The sequence below is a fragment of the Homarus americanus genome, unplaced genomic scaffold (genome assembly GCF_018991925.1).
Source record: "Homarus americanus isolate GMGI-L3 unplaced genomic scaffold, GMGI_Hamer_2.0 scaffold57980, whole genome shotgun sequence".
Lineage (NCBI taxonomy): Eukaryota > Metazoa > Arthropoda > Malacostraca > Decapoda > Nephropidae > Homarus > Homarus americanus.
Window position 1 is genome coordinate 15,671,590 of NW_024716703.1, and position 27,365 is coordinate 15,698,954.

General features: G+C 36.0%; 1 protein-coding gene across 1 annotated transcript in view; it reads right to left on the reverse strand.

Moving 5' to 3' along the window:
• Positions 1-6,726: 6,726 nt before the first annotated feature.
• LOC121858312 overlaps positions 6,727-27,365 on the reverse strand; it is a gene marked incomplete in the record, with an annotated part of 213,104 nt that continues 192,465 nt past the window's right edge. Inside the window, 4 exon segments of the mRNA XM_042354645.1 lie at positions 6,727-7,964; positions 8,141-8,329; positions 10,807-10,963; positions 13,599-13,723. Of these exon segments, the coding sequence (XP_042210579.1) occupies positions 6,996-7,964; positions 8,141-8,329; positions 10,807-10,963; positions 13,599-13,723 (1,440 nt within the window).

Genomic DNA, 27,365 nt, shown 5'->3' on the forward strand with positions numbered 1-27,365 from the left:
ATATTTTTTTTTTTTATTAACTGAAGATATTTATTTTAGCTCATAAAATTCATACAAATTACCCGGCCAGAATATAATTTACATTGCTGGAATTCTTACAATTTGATGATCATTTTGAATATAAACATCACTTAGATTTTGCATTAGACATACAGTGAGTTCTGCCAACTTTATACTTGGCGTGTTTTGATAATCGCAGAATTTGCTCCTATAGCGATTTATAGATTAAGGAGCGATATTTGTATACTTGTGAGCGGCTTATTTACTTCTCACTTGTGATTTTGCTTACTATTTCTCCAATTTTGTGGTATTAACTGTGAATATGGTAAAGAAGAATATCTCCAAGAAGCGTTCTGGTGATCGCATTCCCGGTGATGATAGTAAAAGAAAGGATATAACACTTGAAGAGAAGCTCGATGTTATCAACCTCAAAATCACCCTTCTCCCCCATCAAGTTATATTCATATTTTTTCAAGGTAAAGTGTTACATTTACTGTGTGATTTCATTATTAGATATGAATGTAACATTTATTTTGACTGTACTATCCTTTGTGTTAGGCTAACTACTATTTTTTTTTCGATTTCGAGTAGTAATCTGCACCTAACCCTATTTTCTCCATAAGCCCTGTTATTTCTATTACGCGATTTTCTATAACACGATATTTTACAAGAACACAACTATCGCGTTATAACAGAACTACTAATACAAATTTTAGATGTAATGTTTAATCTGAGTAAATATGTTATCTTTTGTGAAAAATATATGACATTTATATTCAAAATATTCCTGGTCTTACAAGGAATCCAGCAATGTCAATTATATTATCCTAACTTTAGTTTGAGGTATTATTTATTACTATACCTGGTTTTCCCCCCAAAATTTCTCAGAGGGAAGAGCCGGCAGTGTAGTGTGAGAAGAGGGGGAGGGAGTCGTGTCCATTATTTGAATGGACATTAACTTGGCGACTGTATTTCTCTATTTCTCTTAAGTATTAATTGTGTGCATGTACCATCATAAAATTAAGATATTATTTTTACTACAACATAGTTATGTGTCGTCAAAAAGTGGAGTTTGGGGATCGGCCTGGACTCCATTTCAATTAATCCCATATGTTATGTTATTCACTTTACGCGTTTCTCGCTTTCCGCGGTACCCTCCGGGTTACATTAACCGCGTAAAGTGAGGGTTAACTGCATATATATATATATATATATATATATATATATATATGTAGCTAATATTGTAGCCCAGCATGCATTGTATGTATGTAATAGCCATATGTATATGTATGTATATATATATATATGTATATACCAATATGCCACCATATATATACTGCTCACATATATATATGCCCATATATGCCCTTGCTATTATATATATATATATATATATGCCTATATATATTATATATACAGTATATATATATGTGCTGCTGCCAACATATATATATGCCTGCTGCTGCTATATATATATATATATATATTATGAAAATATATATATATATATATATATATATACATATATATATATATAACCATATACATATATATATATATATATATATATATATATATATATACTTATATATAATATATATATATATATAACTATATATATATATATATATATATATATGTATATATATATATATATATTATATATATAATATATATATATATATATATTATATATATATATATATATATATATATATATATATATATATATATAAAATATATATATATATATATATATATATATATATATATTATATATATATATATATATATATATATATATATATATATATATATATATATAAATATATATATATATATATATATACCGTATATACTCGTGTATAGTTCGAGTTTTTAAGACCAAATTTTTAGGCAAAAAATTGGGGGTCGTCCTATACATGCGTAATAGTTTTGTTAGGTTGAACCCGTGCATGATGGGAAGGGCGAGGAGCAACTTTTAGCTTCAGACATGAAAAATATTTACCGTTTACTGCCAGTAAACAATGGAAACGTAAAATATGTACCAATTAGTAATGAAAAGTTGTGCAGTTCCTTCAGCAAATGCTCACCAACTTACAATAGGCTAAATTACCTTACAACGTGTTTTCAGTAGTCTATGTTGAAGTTCTTAGCACAGGCTAACTTATCATATCATATACGGTATCACAGTTCTCATTGATCCACAAAAAATACCGGTAATATAAACCTTTTCGATATTTCACACTTAATATAATACCTGGTAATCTACTTCAACCTATTGTTTACAACGACGCATCACGCACCACCAGCTGTATCAGCTAGACGGTACACGTGTTTTTTGAATCGTTTTCAGTTAAAAACTGTTACATCACATGTATATTTTACCTTAACTGTGCCTGAATGAATATATTCTCGGAAATAAATAGTAGTCTTGCTGAAACGTGATGTATTTTAATGTAAAATAGGATAAAATACATGACGAAAACAAAAGATTTTTCCTAACCTTCCGATTCTCAAGAGAAGTTGCTCGTTTTTTTAATAGTTTTTGGTTAAAATACCGTTATATTACAATGGTATTCTATTCATACTGTGCTTGATATAATGCATTCACGGAAATGTAATATTTTTGCTGAAATGACGTACGTATTACAGTGGAAAGTGGGATAAAATCGTGACAAAAACAATGACTTTCGCGTTCTTTCGTTCAAAAGATGTTACTGTAATCGCTTTTCGATTGGTTTTCAGTTGACTTTCGCGTTCTTTCGTTCAAAAGATGTTACTGTAATCGCTTTTCGATTGGTTTTCAGTTAAAAAATTGTTGTATTACAATAATATTCTATCCTAATTGACTTGAATAAATACTACGATACCATATTTCTGAATATTTTCATTAAAATCCATCCACATCATTTTCATTGTCATCGTCTGCAGCACCAAACAGCTTCTCCCAGTCCTCTCCTTGAGGAGGGCTAGAGGGTACGGATTTTTCGAATCGTGTTCAGTTAAAAAACTGTTACATTACATGTATATTTTACCTAAACTGCGCCTGAATGAATATATTCTCGGAAATAAATAGTAGTCTTGCTGAAACGTGATGTATTTTAATGTAAAATAGGATAAAATACATGACGAAAACAAAAGATTTTACCTAACCTTCCGATGTTCAAGAGAAGTTACTCGTTTTTTTAATAGTTTTTGGTTAAAATACTGTTATATTACAATGGTATTCTATTCATACTGTGCTTGATATAATACATTCACAATAATGTAATATTTTTGCTGAAATTACGTACGTATTACAGTGGAAAGTGGGATAAAATCATGATGAAAACTATGACTTTGAAATATAATGCAATATTAACCCATAAATCGGTTAATTCGGACAATCGGCTAAAACGGACACCCTTCCCCCCCTATTAGTCCCAATTAACAAGGGTCGACTGTATATATATATATACATTTTTTTTTTGTAAAATCACACGGGAAAAGGGAAACAATGGAGCACCTTAGCTTTCGTCTTTATTCAAGACGAAAGCTAAGGTGCTCCATTGTTTTCCTTTTCCCGTGTGATTTTATCAAGATTTATCTTATCCACGTTTTCATTGTGGATCTACATGATATATATATATATATATATATATATATATATATATATATATATATATATATATATATATATATATATATATATATATATATATATATATATATATATATATATATATACATATACACACATACATATACTCCCCGACTTACGACGGGGTTAGGAACCCAAATCCAGGTCGTAAGTCGAAATGGTCGTAAGTCGAAATGGTCGTAAGTCGAAAATGCTTAAATAATACATAGAAAATCTAAAATGGGGTCTCTTTTTCTTCTCAGCACCACAAAACTCTCACTTTTAAGCTTGCCGGCCATTTTAAAGTGAATTACAATAGAAAATTTTGTCTAAGTACTGACGTTGGGACTCAAAAATACGTAATTTGACAAAATTTTTGTACAACTGAGGCAAGTCGTAAGTGCGGGTGGTTGTAAGTTGAGTAGGTCGTAAGTCGGGGAGGAGCTGTATTTCAGAATCACTGAAATATGAAGTTGTTCACAGTTATATTTCCCGCCTCTGCTGACAGCTGTTCGCTCGAGCGACCAAGTCTGTCACACTCATCCACCAATTTTCAGGGGCCGTGTAATGTTTCAATGTGATTCTGATCTTTTAAAATGTTAGTTTTTGCATAATGTAGTTTTACTGATATGTAATTTGTCTTAGTATGCCCTATTGTGGGTAAAAATAAATATATATTAAATGCATCCTCCGAAAGCATGAATTTGCTACCCGAGTTTATCAGTTAATTCACGTATAATACTTCTGATAAACTTCCTACATGCTTATGTTTGAAATAATGAATGTATGTATCTTTATATAATTTAGCTAAATATCTTTCACGTCAAAAACGGTCATCCCAACGATTATGAATAAACTCACTAAGAAAAGAAAAACATCATTACTTCAGGACGAAATCGAACAGATTTGCAACAGCCAATCAGCTGTAACTCTTGAGGAGGGGGCGGGGCATCTTTTCTCAGCTGAGAAAAAACGCACTACTATAGTCATAACCAAGACCTTAAAAGGAGATCTTTATACACAAGTTATATCATGTAATATCACACCAGCCTGTGCGCACATTACAGCACCTATTGCATCACAAATAGTCCCTGTTGTCTTCAAACTTTTGCTTTGCCTACTATGGCTACCTGAACAGATGTCTTTCCTGCTTGGCGATATCTACAGACGGAATAAAGGACAACTTGCCTCGTTTTCTTAGTACACAGTAAATTTACCATGACCATAGAGTAAACATTGGTACGATAGTAAGATGATTATTGCCATTGTTGTTTCCATAATGCAAGAGTTGTTCGAAATTGTTATTAATCCAACTGAAATGTCATGTCAGTTAGTGGGGCTACCTCAACCCACAATGTGTCATGGAGAAAATTTTATATCACAGTCAAGTGAGTAGCTCTGTCTGTCTTCTAAGAATAATTTTTAACCTGGCCTGGAGTTTTAAAAAAAATTCCTAGGTGGGATCAGAAATAGTATTACCTGTACAAGATGTCTTTTTGATAATGGTTTAGGGGATACATTAGCTTTACCACCTCAGGTGTAAGTGGACCTACACACAATTTTCTCAGAGTTGTTATTGTGTGTTCTTCCATGTTTTATAGTTGAACACAGTGAAAACCTTCAATGGGTTTAATAGCCAATTTGAACTGGGCTAGGTCACTCAACAATAGCAATAAATTAAATTACAAACCTTTATCAGTGTTATCACTCACATGCAGCAACTAATACTCAGGGCTGTGCCACAGCCCTGAGTATGAGGTAAAGCACCCAAAGAATGCAATTTCTGTATTCTTTAACCCCTTCACTATGAGGATACCACTTTTAATTTATTTGGCTAATGCCAAACAATTTTATTTGGCAAAGAGGTGACCACATCAACAAGGGGTGAACTACTCTTAGCCATAAAAAGTTGTGTGCTTGTTTCTCTTGTAACATGGATATATGCATGTACAGTAACATCTTGCCAACTTGGACTAATTGGGGAAAAGGGCAGTCCAAGAAGACTAATTTCTGATAAGGCTGGAGTCCAACCTGGGTCCGAGATCCAAGGGCAATTAGGTCTGAGATAGGAAGAGTAGTCCAAGTCTGACAGAGGTTCAAAAGTCTAAGGGCAATAGTTTGAAATGGAAGGGAAAGCCGACCCCTGGCTAGTTATAAAAAATTCCTGACTTTTTCATATATATCATAGATATGTTAACCCTAGCTTTGGAAATACCAGTATTGGGAACTTTATAATGGAAGAGTTATAATTGGCTTTACTGAGGGTTATTTTATTTACTTATAATATCAGAGAAAAGGAATTCATAGGTTCATGCCTCAGAGAGAGGTCTGTTTTTTTTTTCTCCGTTATAATTGGTTCTCATTATTCTCTGTCTTGTTTTTTCATGGAGCTTCTAAAGTTTATAAATTTATGGCAATTATCAAGATATTAAATTAACTAGGCTGGAAACTCAAGGTTCATTACCTCTGGAGCATTATATCATTGATGGCATTCCATTAAGTCCATCCTACAAAGAAGCACCTGGCCTTTGCCTAAACCTTTTGTTAGCTCTTGTCTCAATAAAGAACCTCACTGATGCACTGTCTAGAGATGGGAAGTTTCTACAATTAATGGCAGTGTGCCTGACTATGGATACAGAGTTAACTTCTCTAGTGAGGCACATGTCACATTAACACTTAAGAACACATATAATGCCACTTTCTCCCATTTGTCTAGCTGGTTTCAGATATGGCCAAGCTTGGACTAAAAAAAACTCCACCACCCTTCCTTCTCCCAAAAGGTAATGAAGAAGTGGGCTGGAATTAAAAACCGATGCCTGGACTGATAGTTTGTGGCAAAGCCATGCAAATTTGCTTGCAGGCTGTAACTTCACAACCCATATAGTCTTTTACCATTAAGCTTTAAATGGCAAGTTGATTCGAAAGATCCCATTTTAAGGGTTTGGTTAAGATAAGAATGGCATAACTACTTAGTGTTTTAGTCCCAGGCACTATTGTCTGAGGATTTCCTGGGTCTTAAACCTGCAGACTTAATGGGCAAAATATGAGTCACCGGGTTTAGATTCAGTCATAAAATGTCCTTGTCAAGAGTTAATTATCAGTAATGTGAATTTCAAGTTTATTTAATTAGATGAAAGACTAGATAGATTGCAATAAAATATTTTACACAAGGTTGAATATGATTAGATTTTAAATTACTTATGACTAGAGTTTCCCCTTTCTAGATATAAAACTTTCTAAGGCAGTTGATTTATATACATAAACAAATTCAATACAGTATATTTCATGTCATATTTATTCCAGTCCTACCCCAATGTGAAAGAAAAAACTTGTATGAACATAAGTTAATTGTACAGTATTAGAGCAATACTATTCATGTCTGAGAACTGGCAAAGGTAAGTGCTTGTTGCCACACTGAACTAGATGGTGATGGAGGCTGGTGGGTTGCTAACACAACTTGCTCAACAGCCTCTGCTTCATTATTATCATTTAAAGAAGAATTTAATGTGGATGACATTCTCATGGTTGATACACCCTCTCCCTGAAGCGCCCCACTGGATCCTACCCCTTCCTGTGCATCGACAGTGTGGATGTTAACTGGTCCTGCACCATTTGTTATTGACCTGGAGGTTGTAGATACTGCTGAAAATCCTGGAATCAAAGATATAAACTGGCCAGCTGGAAGAGAGAGGGTGACTGTGTCAGGACTGTCAGTTGTCACTAATGCTAATGTAGCACCCTGCTGTCCTCCATCACTGCTTACCAACAAGGGACGAGCTGCCTGTGTTGTTCCCACTACCACTTGTTGACCCTCTGTTCCAGTGCCTATTAAACGTACATATTGTTCTCCACCTGCTAGTGGTGTAATCTCCCCCATTGCCTGAGTTAGTAAGTCATCTTCAGTGCCCTCTGTTCCTGAAGTACCAGGCTCTCCACGTGCTAAGCTCACCAAGCGGTGGTTACGCAGAAGGTTGCCATCTGCTACCAGTTGACCTCCTAATGCAAGCTCTCCAGACAACCCCGCAGGACTCTCTAGCAAAGGATCAACATCATTCACTTCTGATTCAGGAACATCTGCAGCATAATCCTTGAGTGAAGCACTATCAGTACAAAGATCTGGATGTTGGTGGCGTTGATGACGCAGGAGTCGTGCCCGTGAGGCATACTGACGATAGCACCATTTACATGGATGAGGATATGTGGTAGTGGCACCAACAGTTTGGGAAAAAGATGGTCCTTCACCACTTTCACTCTCATTGTGCGTTGTGGAAGGCGGTGGAAGTTCTGCTCCAGGGTGGTATTTTAAGATGTGCAACTTGCGCTTACTGCTGCTGCGATACATCTAAAAGAGTGACACAGTAATAAAAAAAAATTTAATATCTAATAATGTAAGCAATCATCAATCTCTTACAGAAATTATATCTTTGCTTCTAATGATGTGAAAACCTAACTCCATTTAAAGGTTTCTAATTTCCACATGATTAAGTGAGACTTGCATATAGAATCTATTACCCTTACTTTTTCACAGTACTGGCAGTAATAACATCGCGTAGCCTTGAGAATGGGCTGATTAAGTTCAGGTACACTTGTCAGGTCCACACTGGGATGGCGCTTGGCTAAATGGTTCACCAACATTCCTCGCCTTTTGAAACCAAGGAGGCATGTGTGGCACTTGTACACAAACTGTTTATAATCCGTTGGATCAACCTAGGAAAAAAGTACATATTAACTAAGCTCAACGAAACCAGGCTCTTCTCAACTAGTCTTGTTACTAAAATACTATTTAAAAGATATATAATGATAAAAGTATTTTGGATAGCCATATTGTATGTCATGAACCTGAATAAAATATATGTAGTTCACTGATGAACCAAATATGTAAAAATGAACATGAACAGTATCATACTAGTACTACCTACCATTAGCTTACACAGTAAACCCTAAGGTTGTTACTATTGCTTTCACTCACGTATGGTAAGTTACTTTGCAATTCTTCATGCAAAAATTCTTAACAATTTTATAATGATGGAGGTACAATACAGTATTAGAAAGTACAGTATGGTATCATATGTATTTGCTGTCTGCATCTGTGTGATGTACAGTCGGTCATTACTATTCATAATCTGGGGCTTTGCAAATGATCCAGTTTTATACAAACCAACTTGTTACACATATATTACCTACACACTTTACATTCCCCTCACCCCCCCCCCCCAAAAAAAAACCTGTGTTGTGTAAGATGAAAGAGGAGCAACCTGATGTAGTTAGCTTCAGAGATGGAAGTCTGAATGTCGGTATTATGCAGGAAGATTGAAAGTTAAATACCTCTAGCCCATTATTTTTCAACCCTTTTTTATATGAATCTTGAGTAGACAGCTGAACCCCCAGTGTGTAGTAAGTTGAAAATCTTTTAAAATTAAAAAAAATATTTGACCTTCCAAAGTTGTGCCATATGATGTAGAGAGAGATATTTTGAAATAAAGTGGCAGACCTTGAGAAAATTTATGGGTCGTGGGCCTTGTGGTCACCTCCCTACATGCCAGCTGATTGAACAAGATGAGTCTATCTGGCAATAATATTCAAAGTACAGTAAAACCCCTCTAATTCAAAATTACTCACAATTTGTAAAGATTTGCTTGTAAAATTTGGTAAAATTTCAGGTGATGAGAGACATTTAGGGATATATGGGGAGCTACGGACCATAACCTGCAAGGAGCCATAGATCGCTGAAACGTCTTGTGTATTGTATTGTATTCCCCAACCTCTCCTTTGTCCAGTGGGTAAGTCAGAGAGCCAATTGGGAACATGTTTATGTGGGTGAGAGTCCTCTGAAAAGACTATCGTATGTCACACATTCCTACGTGAGCATTTTCTATTTTGGAATATAGCAGATTATGGTCCTGAGCTCCTCATATATGACACACATGTTGCCATTGGGTTGCAACTGCTGCCTCAGTGTAAACAAGTTTACAAGTCACCCCTGTCGGTCAGGGTCAGTTCATATTGGTCAGTCGTGGAGTATGCATTTATGGTCTAACATGCAAGCTTTTTCCACTTGTTTTTGCATCATTGACCAGTGTTTGAGCTATCATGTCTGATAACCCTAAATATGGTACTGTACATAGAATTTAAAAAAATATTATTGGGGCAAATAACGGAGAAGTGGCATTGTTTTGATTCTTTTTTTTTTTCCCCTTTGAAGGTGTCCCTCATATTCCAGTCTAAAAATTTATAAGGACGAGAGCCTCTATTATTCTGAATTATAGGGGTTTTACTGTATGGGCAGGTAAATTATTACAGCATATGGTGTAGTGGTTCCACTGGCGTTGTTTATCGTATATACTACAGCAATTGCATCAAAAGGGTTAAGCAGCTCAAGTCAATGATATTTCCTTGTTTCTGTCTCTCCTAATACTGTACAGTAATTGTGAACACTATTTTCAAAGCTAAAGGCTTGTGTTCAAAGGATTTTAGTGTTATTCAGATCAACATACATATATGAGCAGAAATTTCTGTAAAAACTCAGAACATATCAAGTATTAAATCTGTAATAACTGATGACCACCTTGGAGCAGTACTCAACTACAGACACAACAGTTGGTTAATGCACGTCAGCACTGTCATTTTTCCCACTGAACAAGCAATGAGCTGAATCATTTATTTACAGGAATAAAGAATGAGCAGTGGAACTACCTGCTCAATGTGCTGGTGAGGCTAGGAATCGATGAGTTGACTGTTGAAAATAATTTGTAGCCAAAATGAGACAAAATGTAAGGTGCACACTTGCTGAAATGTTGTCATATGCTTGGCTTTTACTCTTCCTTTCAGGGCAATGGTTGTAGAAAGGGATGGACAAACCAATTTTAAGTTTAGCCCCAGGCACTAATGTTCGATCTCCTGGATGTAACGAAATGGCTTAATAAGTACATCATATCAGCCACCTAAAGTGGGGTGACTAGCCATAAAACCTTTCTTCAAAATAAATAGTCAATATGTGAGGAATAATTACAGCACCACATAAGGTGACATAAAAATATAAATAAACTGAAGTATTAATGCAGTGAGAAAAACCACATATTTTTCTGAAATAGGAATACCTGCTGCTTTCCTTAATGCTTGTCTAACTCCTTACATGTTAAGTTATCTGGATAATACTGTACAAGACATAATTACTTCCACTGCACCTTAGGGACAAACTTGGGTGGGGCTTTAGCAACAGATTTTGAGGTTCGGGCTTCACGTTCAGTTGAATGCATGCGCTTTGAGTGTTCACGAAGCTTGTCTTTTCGTTTAAACCTCTTTCCACAGTCTGGACAGAGGAAGTCACGCCGATCAGAATGGCTGGAACATTATTATACATCAAAATATGAAGGCACAGAAATTATATTATAATAAGTCTCAAAAGTCTACTGTTCCTCCTGCCACACAAAAGAAACTAAAAGAAAGACAAAACAAAATAGACTTCAAGTTTTCAGAACATTAAAATATAAAGAGGAAAGAAAACCAACCATTCAGTGGACTACAGACAAAATAACTTATTCCAGAATTAAGAAACAAATAAATAAACCATACATACTCATCCACTACATAAATTGATTATTGACCAAATTTAAGTTCCCATCAATATCTTATTGTACATACTACAGAGTAATAATGTTCAATAGATTCTTGTCAAACTATATTAATATAAAAATAAAAATTCTATCGGAACAAACTTTAAAGAAACATAAACTCAATCACTCTTCTTGGATATTTTAACTATACAATCCTTTTTATTCTTCAGTTAATATTGGTCAATATGTCCAGTCTATCTTTTTAGCTGTGACATTTATAAAATTTCAAGCACTTATTGATTGGAAAAAAGAAAAGAAGACTAATGTGTGCTTAGGCAGGTTATCACTACTGGTAGTTATTTTTTATCAGAAACAAAATTATAGCATACAAATTAAACTAATTCTATTATGTACATACAGCAGGGTCTTGCCATTCATAGGGGTTGCATTCTTGAAAATCCTGAAGAACCACAATTCCACAAAGTGGGGGTAATGAGGGAAAAGGGTTGGAAACTTCAACTATAAAATTTGACACCCTCTTTTGACAAATTGTTCCCTTATTTAACAAGTATAAGCACTGTTTTTGTGCTATTTATTTTCCTGAGAAAAAATTAGTAAGAACTTAAAATATATTTTCCTGAAAAAAAAAAGATTAAAAAAAAAATGCGTTCCAAATTTTTATACGCAAGTCATTCACTCGGAACTCCGAACTCAATTTCCCAAAATAAAATGTTATACAGTTGCAACGACAAATACAAGTTCAACATGTAAAATTTGATTAACCCTCTGGTACTCCTGGCCATGGTTGGAAATCTCATCCCCTCACAGTCTTTCAATGCAGGTTATGTCAGTAAAATAAAGTTTTTTTCCATTTTAGCAAACATTGGGTAACATGATCCAGACCCAAATTATACGCTCAAGAGATATCTCTGCCAACCCATGAGGCTAGTGGGAGAAACTTGGGTGGTTTATAGGGCTGGTCCACTATTCCCACATTTCTGCTTATGGGAGGGGTTCTCTCAGTGTGAGATACAGTCAAGCGGAAGGGGACAGAGTCATGCCAGCATGGGAATGCTTAGAAATTCGATTTGTGTTGGAAGATCAATGAGAGGGTTAAGTAGAAAATAGGAATGCAAGAAAAAATTTATTTTCACAGGTTTTCTATGTCGTGAGGCTATGGGGTCAAGCTGAACCCGCATGATCTCTACATGGCCAGACCCAAACAGACCCATGTGATCCCACACCCCCACTCTGTGCCTGTCATGATTTACTGTTAATACATGCTAATACTGTACTTATTAATTATTAAATTATCATGAGGCAGTTGAGTCTTGAGGTGATGAGGTGGTTCAGACAGGTGATTGTATGGCACTCACAATGTATGCCAGAGGTTATGTTTTCACTGGCAATTTCATTGACTATACCTCTATATACTGTACACTATTCATATTTCTTAGCCACTTCACTTTAGTGCTTCTCAGCAACCACTTCCACCACGGTGGCAGCCCCGCTTACGCAAACTTTCCCCCATACTAACCGGATTTTGGTTGTGTTTTTCTGGGTTGGGGATACAGCAAAAGTGTTTGGTGTTGGACCCCAGTCCGGTTTGCAAGAGAATCTGGATTAAGCGGGTGAATTAAGAGTGGGTTTACTGTACATAAACAGACATTTAAATGAACACAAAGATGTGGGTAATCACTAAAATAAAACTGATGTTGCATATACTGTGGCAGGTGTAATTGCTGGAGTACAGTATTACCTCCAGGTAATAGCGGCTCTATCTTTGTCAAAATACAGCAAATTCCGAATCATGATCAATTACGTACTACGCTGATGAAGGCGAATCATGATTTACTATAGATATACGGGTACAATTGGGCTCAGAATTTTGCTCCCTCCCAAAATGAAGCAGCATCGACCCCAAACATGATACAACAGTCACGGTAAGTCAGTTCGGAGACTCATTCCAGTGACTCGGCTTCACTGCGGGGAGAACTCTTGTCTATGACTGTACCTGTACAGTACTTTTAGCATCAGTTCTTGTATGTAGTGCTTCATGACAATAATTTAGCTCAGTCAATACCCTGTCACAGGAACATTCATATGTTAAATAATTTCAAAGAATAAAAAAAAAAAATAGTTAAACTACTCAGTGTACGTGTATCTGTGTGTGATGGGGAGGGGTGGGCATTTGATAATTTCATGCCCAACTCATGGTTGACTTCTTATATTTTCTCTCACCCAAGCCCATAAATAATCATCATGAATGCACTAATCTGCAAAGGGTATGGGTGTGAATGGCAAAGCCCTGCTGTAATACCTTTTAGCATAACTTCTGCTTGTCTAAAATTACTTTCAAGTAGTATGGTGTCAATCTCATCCATGAATATACATCTCAAAATTTGGGGGGGAATTCTACTTACCTTAGCATGTGAATCTTTAGCTTGTCAATCGAAGGCATCTCTTTACTGCAGATGGAACAGGTATGTGGCATGACTGCATGGTATGACCGAATGTGTCGTCGAATTTTACTATACGTAGGGAATACCTAAGTGGCCAAATTGAAGGTATCAAGAAGAATAAAAATAATCATCAAATAACATCATAAATGTGGTAACAAAACATAAAATATACTGATTTGGATCTAACTAAAGTTATTTAGTGATTAAATTTCAAAGCCCAAATCTCATACCATTATGAAAATATAACTAGAATGGCTTACAACCTTCTTTATTATCACCACCACCACCATTTTAGTGCCATTTTCCACACTTGAGTGGGTTGGCTTACACTGCTCCTTTAACACTAATGGAATTCTAAAACCTGATCTGAGATTGTAAAGCTGCTGAAAACATATTTCTCTCCTTGATAATGTTATTCTACCACATCACCCATTACATACAATACTCATAAAATCAATAAAGTTTCTAATATATTCTTTTCCTTTTAATGGTATATGTACAGTAATTCCAAATACTGAAAATGGATTAACTTCTTTAGTCACATGTAATAAAAAAAATAATAATAAAAATAAATTTTGGTCTGTCAGTAACAAGTGAAACAGCTGCCATATGAAACAAACTACTATATATACAAAAAGAATAGGGCACTCAAGAAATAAAGCTGCCAGTAATCCAAATGGAAAAGTTGAAAGTTTGGGGAGAAACTGACAACAACCATATCTGTAAAAATACTTCAATCAAAGCTGCCTGTTCTTAACAACACATATTGATTTTATTGAAGGCCTTGACAATTTTGTGTACAAATAAGTAAATCTGCAAGATTATGTAGAGTTGTTTAAGAAGATCAATTTCTCATAACCTTTAAAATAATGGTACATTTTTATATTCTTCATGTTTGTGATAAAATTTCTACGTACAGTACTGACCATCACCATAAAGTGGTGGTAAGCTTCTGAACATTGGCATTTCCCTATTCGCTTTTTTTTTTACACTTACATCATCACAGAAATAAAAACAAAAAAATTTCTCTCTCCACTTGTTGTTATCCACTCACTCTTACCACTTTACCATCACTTGATGCCATGTTCTCATATCATTCATGAATATGCAAGAATGTATAATTTTTATATTTCCTTAAACACAATCAAGACTGGATGGAAATTTGAACATCTGCTGTTGTGATTCAATTTAAGATTATTGATTTAAAGCGACATCCACAATTAAGGACAATGTTTTAATTTAAAGAGAATCTTTCCTATTTTGCGCGAGTCAATCTGGTGCATTATATTTTAAAATTTGCGCCTAATTTTTCTCCGGGCACGCTACACTGTCCTAAGGGCAAAGCTGTACTGTACATGTACTCAAAATAATGTACTAAACGATTACTAAAATTTTTGTCAAGTGCAAACTATAGCATGAATATGTATTCAAATTAATCACTATCTTATAAGAATTCCAGCATTGTAAATTATATTCACCCCTGTCACTTCTGTGACATTCTATAAGCAAAAAACAAAAACTCAATCTAAAGGACATAAATAAACAAATAAATACTTCACTAGACCTTCGGCCCCAACTGTCAAACGTGTCACTGTCACCCCCCTCCTCCCAGCCAGGGTTGGGTGGTTATAGGCTTACAGTTTTTATCTTATATAATATCACAGACTAAAGTTAGGAGAATATAATTTGCATTGCTGGAATCCTTGCAAGACAGCGAATAATTTGAATATAAACGTCATATATTTTGCACGAGATAAAAATTTTAGCCCTTTGTAATAAAATTAATTAAAACTAAAATTTGTATGTCTAATGCGAACTATAGCATGTATATATTCAAACCAATCACTATCTTATAAGAATTCCACCAATGTTAATTATATTCTCCCAGGTCAGTTCAGTGGCATTTTATAAAAGAAAAATTTAAAGTCACTCTTAAGGACAGATAAATAAATAAGCAATAAACCTTGGCATCAACTGTCAAACATATCACCTCACCCTTCCCCATTTTCCCAGTCAGTAAACAGACCATTTCGCATCCCTTAATTTTAGCTGTGTTGATTTATGAGTGTTTGTTTTAACATAATACTACAAAAAACAATGTTTTGTTTATTCTAGGAGATGGGCTGAGGTGCATCTCAAGTACCAAACTAAATTATTCCATTGAAACAACACTTCGATTTAGTACGAATTCGGTTTAAAGCGACCTCTCTTGGAACATAGCTCACGTTATATCGACGTTCTACTGTACTTAACTCGGAAACTTCTATCAGACACCTTGGTATTATATCTGTGATTATAATCAGAAGAGCATCCTCCTTCTAGTGTCCTTTTCCTGCAGCCTAATATTACAAGGATGACTTGAACCAATCAAAAAATGCTATACAGTACTGTACTGTACACCCTGTACAACAATCTCATTATATACTTTCCTCCCTCATTTAATATAGATTTGTTCAACACGGTTTTCCTTGAACACGTTTTTTATTACGACCCGGTCTCGCTTAACACGGGGCTAAGATTTGCTCGAATGTGGGTTGTCCCAGGCTAACACGAGAAAATTTGGCTGAACATGGTCAAGTATAAAAAAGTTTTGCGCAGGCCAGCGGACGAGTCCATTACAGTCCATGGATAGAATTCTAATGCCCCATAGGCTCACAGTTAACTAGTACTCAGTCCAGCCACAACCAAAAACTTCGCTTGGATTAACTTCAGTTTTCTGCCTGTTTTCGTCACCATGGCTCCACCTAAACATTCACTAAGTGCCCCTCTGCCTAGAGACACTCTAGCAAAGAAGAGTAGGACCAAGTTTACCCTAGAGAGTAAATTAGACATTCTTCTATGACTACAACAAGGCCAATCAACCACTTATGTCAGATGTTAACATCCAACCAACATGTTACACCACCATCATTCTTCATACCCTTCATATTTGAGTACAATACAGGGGGTCCCCAGGTTACAAACGAGTTCCGTTCCTGAGGACATTTTTAAGTCAGATTTGTACATAAGTCGAGACACATGCTATGTGCATACCGTACTTACAGAACAATGTTTAAAATCCCACTACAGTATATCATAGCCTAAGTCCTTATACACGAGTACAACTAAATCACTTAATTTAAGACAAAAAAAGAAATAGAATGACAAAATACAGTAAATAAAAGTAAAAAATGAGTTATCAGGTAAATAAAATACCTGTACTGTACTGTAAATTTCAAGTTTATTACCGTTTGTATCGGCGGGCATTTGTAAGTTGGACGTTTGTCTGTCAGGGACCTGCTGTATATTTATTATTCTTATTAAAATGCATATTCATCATGTCTAAGTTAGACGTTCTTATGACTAGAGAGAGGCCAATCTGCCCACTCTGTCAGAGTGGTTTTCCCGTGATCAAATCAATCGAGAGGAATGCAGAGAAGATTATACGTAGTCGTAATTTTGGGTAGATCAACTTAAAAGTTCTTCACATTTTTTCTATTCAGTTACATGTACACACAATCCTACATACAGAATGTGAAAAAAATCATCATCATTGGGTCAAAAATATAAAATGAATGTAAACCTTTCTTTGTGCAGCAGCGAGATTTAGCGGGAGTTATGTTATGGTTATTTTTCAACTTGTAACTTTCTTCTAATTTTTTATTCAGTTACATGTATGCACAATCCTACATACAAAATGTGCAGAAAAAAAAATTATCATTAGATTAAAAACATAAATTGATTAAACATTGCTTCGTGTGCCAGTGGGAGGTGGTGCGTTGCTAAGGGAAGTCTCCAGCTGGGCCGGGTTGCTATGGTGAGGTTTGAGGGAGCCCATGCATGACTCAGCCAGTGTCTGCAAATGGCCGCAGTGTTAAACTTTGAGGAACTGATTTCATGGACACACCAGTGTCTCCACAACATCATGTTTAAGTGAATTTGGTAGATGTATGTTTATTAGTGAGCTACTTTAGAGCTGTACGATGTATTTGAACTTTGGTTTTGGAGTATTTTTGGTGTGTGTGGAGGGGATGGGGGACTTTTTGGGGTCCACCTGATGCATCCTTTATCTCCCCTTGTTGCAATGGGTTCACTCTACATGACGTTTTCTGGGAATGGAACCCCATTAAGTGAGGGAGCGAGGGAGCAGTGTCCAGTAATTAAGGCAACACAATTTTTCCACTGAACAAGGCCTCTCTCAGTATGAAGCAAACACTTACAAGTATACCCCATTTGGCACTGTCTCATTATGGTGTTTATTGTTTTGGAAAAAACTTTTTAAGGGGAGTGGGAGTGAGGGAGGGAGAGGGAAGGATGTTTTTGGATTATCCAAAGTAATTCTATACAATAGGTAGCAATAAATGCAAACTAAGTTTAGGAGGATGTGTCAAGTGTAGATTCACAAGTCTTAAATTCAATGCTCAGAGAAAAGTATTAAGAATACACAAATAAAGTGGATATACATCTCATGGCTCTATGTGAATAAAAAGAAGTGGTGAGAACAAATAATAAATCAAAAGGGAATATTTGGATAAACAAAAAACTACATGTATGTACTCCTCGACTTATGACCACCCGGACATACGACCACCTCAATCGTACCAAAATTTTTTCAAATTACTAATTTTCGAGTCCCAACGTTAGTGATTGTGCTGTATTCTGACAAAATTTTTTGTTTGTAATTCCCTTTAAAGTGGCTGGCAAGCTTAAAAGTGAGAGTTTTGTGGTGCTGAAAAGAAAAAGAGACACCCATTTTACATTTTCTATGTACAATACAGTTATTATTTTCGCATTTTCGACTTATGACCTGGATTTGGATCCCTAACCCCATCATAAGTCAGGGACTGTCTGTATAAGAAATAATACAAGCAGGCAAAAAATTATATGCATGAGAACTAAAGGAGTGAGAAAGGACTATGTTGACAAGAAAAAACTACTGTAATATCTCCGTTAGCCGGAATCCCTCAAACCCGGAACTCTCCGATAGCCGGAATTTAAATTTTCTTGGAAAATCGTTCCCAAAGCCAGAATTTTCCGTAAAATTCCGCTTTTCGGAACGATTTTCTGAGGGGCACATTTTCCGGAAAAATTTGAGAAAATTTTCCCGATACCTGAAAAATTCCAGGGATGGGGATGTTTTACCTGGGTTTGAGAGATGAAAGTCAGGTGCATTTTCTGGAAATTCCGAGAAAATTTTTCCGTTACCCAGAAAATTCCGGGGATGAGGGATTTTTTCTGGGTTTGAGAGTCGTCTCTTTACCTGGAAATCTCTCATTCCCGGAAGTGCTCTGCACCAATTGTTCCGGCTAATGGGAATATCACTGTATATGAATGAGATGGATGTGGATGAGAAAGGACTATGTGGATTAGAAGGAACACTGTGGATCAGAAAGAACACTGTACATGAGAAAAACTACATGGATGAGAATTATGTAGAGAATGTGGATAAGAAAATCTATATACAGGTAATGAAAAATATGTATAAGAGAAAGGACTACATGGATGAGATATTAATGGGCAAAAAAGAAATACTGTAATTACAACTGAACCCCTTTGATTCAACAAATTTGGGGACGTACCCTTGCCAAACTACCCAAATGGTCCAAATTATAAAAAAAAATCAAATTTGGTTGACAAAGTCGGTCATAACATTAAGATAGAGGATTTTTCAGCAATTTAAGTGAGTACAGGTGTTAACCATTATATGATGGAGTTAGGGACTTCGAAAAGCCATCGTTAGGTGATTGACCGTATATTGATATTCATAACTTATGGGGAAAAATTGGTTCCGTTTCCGAGACCCTTAAGAGTCAGAGTTAGCACTCACAGCGGTTATTTTTAAACTTGTAATTTTGGGTAGACATACATAATTTTCTTCATTTTTTTTACTCTCTTAACATGCACACACAATCTTTCATACAGAATGTGCAAAAAAAAAAAAATCATTATTATAAGGTTAAAAACATAAATGAAATAAACATTTCTTACACACCCAGTGGTTATCATCACACAGAGTGGGAGAGGGGGAGTGGAATGGGGATTCTCAGCTATTTTGTCTCATGTCCCATGTGTAATGATACAATTTCCAAATGGCAATGCAAATTTGTTTTTTCTGTTATTTATTATTATAATTTTTATTTATGTTTCACATTTACTGGTACAATATATATTATTTTATGCACAAAGAATAGCTTCTTCCACATGAAAATCATCCTCTGGGCAACTTGACAGTTAAGCTGCTCTGCCTGGCAGTCATTGGAGACAGGCAGAGCCTCACACACATCCCGCATCCATGTGTCATCACCTATAATGCCATACTCACCCTACAAATGTGTAGTTGTTGGAAGGTCTGTATTACTGTGTATGAAACTTATGTAGGCTCTGTGTGGGTGTAATGTACACTGTGTGTGTAAAATGAACAACACACTCCAGTTACCAATATGTAATGCACAGATTTATACTTAAATATTTTAATATCAGGTGGGCCAACCACGTCACCCATGCTGATAAACAAAGGGACACGCATCACGCGCTCAGTCATAAATTAGCGTTGCCCATGAGAGCATCACTTCTGCTCTCTTGTTCCGTCGATTGTGTTTTATTGCCATTTAGACGTGCTTAACTTTATTTTGAAACTTATTTGACATTGCTAGTAATGTAATTATGCTGTAGGCTGATGTAGCATACATATTTTTGCATTATTGAAAAATTAGACAATAACCATGGCCCCTAAGAAAGTGTTTGGTGTCTGTAAGGGTGGTGGGAAGGTTAAGCCTAAAACCTTATCAGTGAACGAAAAGTTAAAGGTGATTGAAAAACTAGAAAAAGGTGGTGGTCACTCGCAAATATGCGCTGAATATGGAATTTCAAAGCAGTCAATGTCGGATACAGTACAGTTAACCCTCACTTTATGCGGTCCCACATTCCGCGTTTCCACGTTTACGCGGTGCCCTGCCGGAACCCAGGATGCTCACATTCCGCGGTGCGTGTACCCCTTTACGCGGAAAGCGGCTGGCGAGCCGCGCCATTTTTGGATCCAAACCTCCCGCCATCCGCCATGTTGTGTAAGCTGCGCGAATATGGTGCGCACAAGGTCGCCCAGTCATCAAAACATTACCAGTTCTTCACCCCCCACCCACCACAGCCGGCCCAAGTCAGTGATAGTGATAATTATGGTGAGGATATGGACTTATATGGACTTTGGGGAGTTTGACAAAGAGGCCCTGCAAGCCTCTGTGGTGGATAGTGATACAATTGATACAAGTGACACAGGTGAGGGCCAATAATCTGCCCTCTGCCTCGGAACCAACCGCCCATCCCCGTGTGCCCAAACATTTTTTCTACTAATGTAAGTGTTAAAAAACCTAATATTATTGATATTTCTCTTAATTATTAATTGTGTGTGCATACCATCATAAAGTTAAGATAATATTTTTACTACAACATAGTTGTGTGTCGTCAAAAAGTGGAGTTTGGGGATCGGCCCGGACTCCATTTCAATTAATCCCATATGTTATGTTATTCACTTTACGCATTTCTCACTTTCCGCGGTACCCTCCGGGTTACATTAACCGCGTAAAGTGAGGGTTAACTGTATATGAAAATCAAAAGATAAGTTGAACAAATATGTCTTGAAATTTAATGTGGACCGGGAAAAATCTGGCATTAAGAGAATGAGGAAGGGTGGGAATGAGGACTTGGAAGAGGCAGTCTATACCGGTAAATGGTATGTACAGCAACTTGCAAGTGGAATAGCAGCCAGAGGTGTGGAAATCCAGGCAGCTGCTGAAAGGTTAGCAAAACATATTAATGTAAAGGATTTTCATGCTAGTGCTGGTTGGTTATTTAGATTTCAAAGGCACCACAATATTTTGAATAACAAAATATGTGGGGAGAGGCTCAGTGCTGATATTGATGCTGTGGAGCCATTTAGGAAAAAGTTGAAAGACGTAATGGAAGCTGAAAACCTTCGATTATGCCAACTGTACAATGCCAATGAAATTGGACTCTTCTGGAGAGATTTACCAGAAAATACGAAAGCCTCCAGAAGCGAAAAAAGCGTGACTGGTAGGAAACTTTCCAAAGAACGAGTGTCTGCATTGCTGTGTGCGAATGCTGATGGGAGCCATATGCTTACACCTGTGGTTGGAGGTGTAACAATGTCATGAGCTTAGGGTGAAAGTCCGAAAAAAAAGAATTCCGATATATTGAAGTCCGATTTATCGAGTTTTACTATACAGTATAGTCTCGATTTAAGTGGATTTCCTTTACGCGGTTGGTCATTTACGCGGCACCTGGCCAGATCAGCAATTATTAGTTACGCGGTACATTCCATCATTTACGCGGGAAGCGGCGCAGGCAGGGTGCACGCTAGGTCGCCCAATCAACAAAACATTGCCGAGTTCTTCACCCGCCACCCACCACAGCCAGCCCAAGTCAGTGATAGAGATAGTGAGAATATGGACTTTGAAGGGTTTGACAAAGAGGCCCTGGAAGCCTCTGTGGTGGATAGTGATACAGGTGATACAAGTGATACAGGTGAGGGCCAATAATCTGCCCTCTGCCTTGGAACCAAGCCCCCATCCCCGTGTGCCCAGCCATCTCTTCTACTAACCTAAGTGTCAAAAAACCAAATATTATTGATACAGTCATGCGCCGGTTAATGTCCTACAGTAGATACGTTCTTGGAAATGTGACGTTAGCCAAAATTGACGTTGTCCGGTCATCACATAAATTTTGTATTTATACTTACGTGTATGTGGAATACTATATACGTACATATGTATACACTTTTACTCTTAAATCACTACTGTAATGTGATACAGGTGATTAATTTTTATCTCCTGTGCAAAATATATGACGTTTATATTCAAATTATTCGCTGCCTTACAAGGATTCCAGCAATGCAAATTATATTCTCCTAACTTTAGTCTGTGATATTATACAAGATAAAAACTGTAAGCCTAAAACCGTGGCTGGGCAGATGGGAGGTAGGGAGGGAGGGAGGGAGGGAGGGAGGGAGGGAGGGAGGGAGGGAGGAGGGAGGGAGGGAGGGAGGGAGTGTGGGGGGAGGGAGGCGGGGAGGTGAGGTGGTACGTTTGACAGTTGGTGCCCAAGGTCTAACGAGTGATTATTTATCAGTCCTTAAGTGACTAAGCTTCTCTCTTATAAAAAGCCAGTGAAATCACCTGGGTGAATATAATTTCCATTGCTGGGATTCTTGTAAGATAGTGATTAATTTGAATATAAACAAGCTATAATTTGCACTAGACATAACAATTTTAGTACCGTAATCAATTTAGTACATGTACACTCCAGCTTTGCACTAAGGTCATTTATTTCTTTTACGTTTCGTTTAGTATGGTGTGTGCATGTAAATGGATAAAAATAAATGAAGAAATTTATGTAAATCTACCCAAAAATACAGTTGAAAAACTTTATATTATAAAATGTACTACAGTACTGTACACTAATGAACTACAATTTTTATCTCTTGAGCAAAATATATGACGTTTATATTCAAATTATTCGCTGTCTTGCAAGGATTCCAGCAATGCAAATTATATTCTCCTAATTTTACTCTGAAATATTATATAAGATAAACACTTTAAACCCAAACGAAACCACCAAACTTTTGTCTGGGAAGGCAGGGGTAGGGAGGGAGGGATGGAGGGAGGTGGGAAGAGAGGGGGAGCGGGAGGTGAGGTGTATTTTGATTGACAGATAGTGTCTGGTGAAGTATAATTTGTTTATTTACTTGAGATTTTTTTTTTAGCTCATAAAATTTATAGAAATTACCCGGCCAGAATATAATTTACATTGCTGGAATACTTTTAAGATAGTTAATTTGAATATAAACAAGCTAAAATTTGCATTAGACAAACAAATTTTAGATCTAATTTAAGAATTTTATTAGAGAGAGCAAAAATTGTATCTTTTGTGCAAAATATATGACGTTTATATTCAAATTATTCGCTGTCTTGCAAGGACTCCATTAATGTCAGTTATATTCTCCTAACTTTAGTCTGTGATTTTATAAGAAAAACTTAAAGCCTAAAACCCTGGTTGGGTAGATGGGGGAGAGCGAGGGGGGTGGGGGAGCGGGATGTGAGGAGATATGTTTTGACAGTTGGCGCTGAAGGTCTGTGTGTTTATTTATCAGGCCTTAAGAGTGACTAAGCTTTTCTCTTATAATTTGCCACCCAAACAACCTGGGAGAATATAGTTTACATTGCTGGGATTCTTGTAAGATAGTGATTAATTTGAATATAAACAAGCTATATTTGCAATAGACATAACAATTTTAGTACTATAATCTTTTAGTACATGTACAATACAGGTTTGCGCTTAAGTCATTTATTTCTTTTACATTTCTTTTAGTATGGTGTGTGCATGTAAATGAATGAAAATAAATGAAGTGGTCCCTTGTTAACCGAGGGACCACTGTATTGCAGTGTACAGTACTTGTACTGTAGAAGTTCAAAAATCGAATGCTTAGGGGATTGGGTGATTAGGATTTTGGGATTTTCGATTCTCAGGCAGTACTTTTAAAATTAAAATTTAAGGAGGATTAAAGAAGAGATGAACAGGTACATTTTGATAGTTTATTCATTAGCAAATATAGCATGCTTCATTTATCAAAACGAGCAGTTTTAATGAAAAAGCTGTGAATTCTAGAATTTTATTCTTTGCCTTTTTGATATCATAAATTGTAGACTTTCCAATGTTGTATTTTCCATTAGAACAGTATTGCTCACACCACGTACTAGTTTCTTAATTATTTCAAGTTTGTCACTCAATTTCAACGTGTTCTTCTTTCTCTTCACACAACGAAGTTTATCTACTTTAGGAGCCATTATTATGGGCTTGTACAGTAATCTGTAAATGGAAAGAGTAGGACTCAAAATATTGTTCTATTCATACTGTGCTTGATATAATGCATTCACGGAAATGTAATATTTTTGCTAAAATGACGTACGTATTACAGTGGAAAGTGGGATCAAATCGTGACGAAAACAATGACTTTCGTTCAAAAGATGTTACCGTAATCACTTTTCGAATGGTTTAGTTAAAAAACTGTTGTACTGTATTACAATAATATTCTATCCTAATTGACTTGAATAAATACTACGATACCATATTTCTGAATATTTTCATTAAAATCCATCAAAATCATTTTCTTTGTCATCGTCTGCAGCACCAAACAGCTTCTCCCAGTCCTCTCCTTGAACAGGGCTAGAGGGTACATGTTTTTCGAATCGTTTTCAGTTAAAAAACTATTACATCACACGTATATTTTACCTAAACTGCGCCTGAATGAATATATTCTCGGAAATAAATAGTAGTTTTGCTGAAACGTGATGTATTTAAATGTAAAATAGGATAAAATACATGACGAAAACAAAAGACTTTATCTAAGCTTCCGATGTTCTTGAGATGTTACTCGTTTTTTTAATAGTTTTCGGTTAAAATTCTGTTATATTACAATGATATTCTATTCATACTGTGCTTGATATAATACATTCACGGAAATGTAATATTTTTGCTGAAATTACGTACGTATTAAAGTGGAAAGTGGGATCAAATCGTGACGAAAACAATGACTTTCGCTTTCTTTCGTTCAAAAGATGTTACCGTAATCGCTTTTCGAATGGTTTAGTTAAGAAACTGTATTACAATAATATTCCCTCCTAATTGACTTGAATAAATATTTGAATGGAAATATACAATATTTTTGTTGAAACTACCAGCGTTTCAGTGTAAAGTGTCGTAATAATAAATGGTAAACAATTTGCCTTCGGCACTCGTGTTTCAGGCACGGCGAGCCTCGGTTTATAGGATGTAGTGTTTTTACTGAAGGTTTTGTTGTTCCATTACCCTCAAAAACGTGGGTCAAACTATAAACGAGGAATATCATGAATTAACGATTTCTTGGTCAAAAAATCAGGGTCGACCTATAAACGAGGGGAGGTTATAGACGAGTATATACGGTATGTTGTCACAGTTTGATTGCTTGTTTTAAAGTGGCGACCACGAGGTCGCCTGTTGTCGCTGTGCAGCTGTGGCGCTCACGCATGCGCACATACACACAAAAGCCCGCTAAAAATAATAATAATAATTAGTTTCCAAAAGTCCGGTTCGGTGGTCAGTTTTTGGCATCGGTACGGACTTTTACTGTACTGTACAATACTACTTTTACCACAATATGCATTATTGTGGGTAAAAGGGTAGTCTGGGTGTCAGCCCAGTTTCTTTCAATTAATCCCATATGTTCTGTTATTTAGTTTACGCACATTTCGTTTCTGTGGACTTCCATAGGTTTAATTGATGTAAGCCGAGACTATACTAACCACAGTATAGTCTTCATTTACGCGACCCCCAAACTACACTTTTTCCGACACAATACGTATGTTGTAGTAAAAATAACATCTTAATTTTATGATGGTATGCACACACAATTAATATTTAAGAGAAATACAGTCGCCAGGATAATGTCCATTCAAATAATGGACTCAACCCCCCCCCCCCTCTTCCCACGCTCGCTGGCTCCTCCCTCTCTGAGAAATGTTTGGGTGAAAACACTAGGCTTACAGGTTTTGTAATAAATAATACCTCAGACTAAAGTTCGGATAATATAATTGACATTGCTGGATTCTTTGCAAGACTGCCAATAATTTGAATATAAACGTCATATATTTTGCACAAAAGATAAAATTTTTGCTCTTTCTAATATAATTCTGAAATTAGATCTAAAATTTGTACAGGTTGACAATCCCTTATCCGAAATCCTTGGGGCCAGAGGCATTTCGGATTTCGGAATTTTTCGGTTTTCAGAATGGTTAGTTTTTTTGTGCATTAGCCCACCTGGGCACAAGTTACTGACCCACATTGGGGTCTGGGGGGCAAAAATCATCATCAACATCGTCGTCGTCGTCATAATAATAATAATAATAATAATAATAATAATAATAATAATAATAATAATAATAATTCATAAGTTTAGGTATTGTTTCTCACTTTTTATTTATTTTTTCATTTTTGTATTTCTTTATTATTATTATTACAGTAGTACCCCGCTTAACACGGTCAATAAAACCCACAGGGTACCGTGTTAAGTAAAAACCGCGCTAAGTGAACAACAGAACATATGGGATTAATTCCAATAGAAACTGGCCCGATCCCCAAACTCTACTTTTTCCGACACAATACCTATGTTCTAGTAAAAATAACATCTTAATTTTATGATGGTACACGCACACAATTAATACTTAAGAGAAATAGAGAAATACAGTCGCCAAGTTAATGTCCATTCAAATAATGGACTCAACTCCCTCCCCCTCTTCTCACACTACACTGCTGGCTCTTCCCTCTCTGAGAAATTTTTGGGGGAAAACCACTATAGTAATAAATAATACCTCAAACTAAAGTTAGGATAATATAATTGACATTGCTGGATTCCTTGTAAGACCAGGAATATTTTGAATATAAATGTCATATATTTTGCACAAAAGATAACATATTTACTCAGAGTAAACATTACATCTAAAATTTGTATGTCTAATGCAAAATCTATGATGTTTATATTCAAAATGATCATAAAATTATAAGAATTCCAGCAATGTAAATTATATTCTGACCGGGTAATTTGTATGAATTTTATGAGCTAAAACAAATATCTTCAGTAAATAAAAAAAAAAAAAATATTCTTCACACGGTAACAGATGGTCGGTCGGTCGGTCCCTCCCTCCC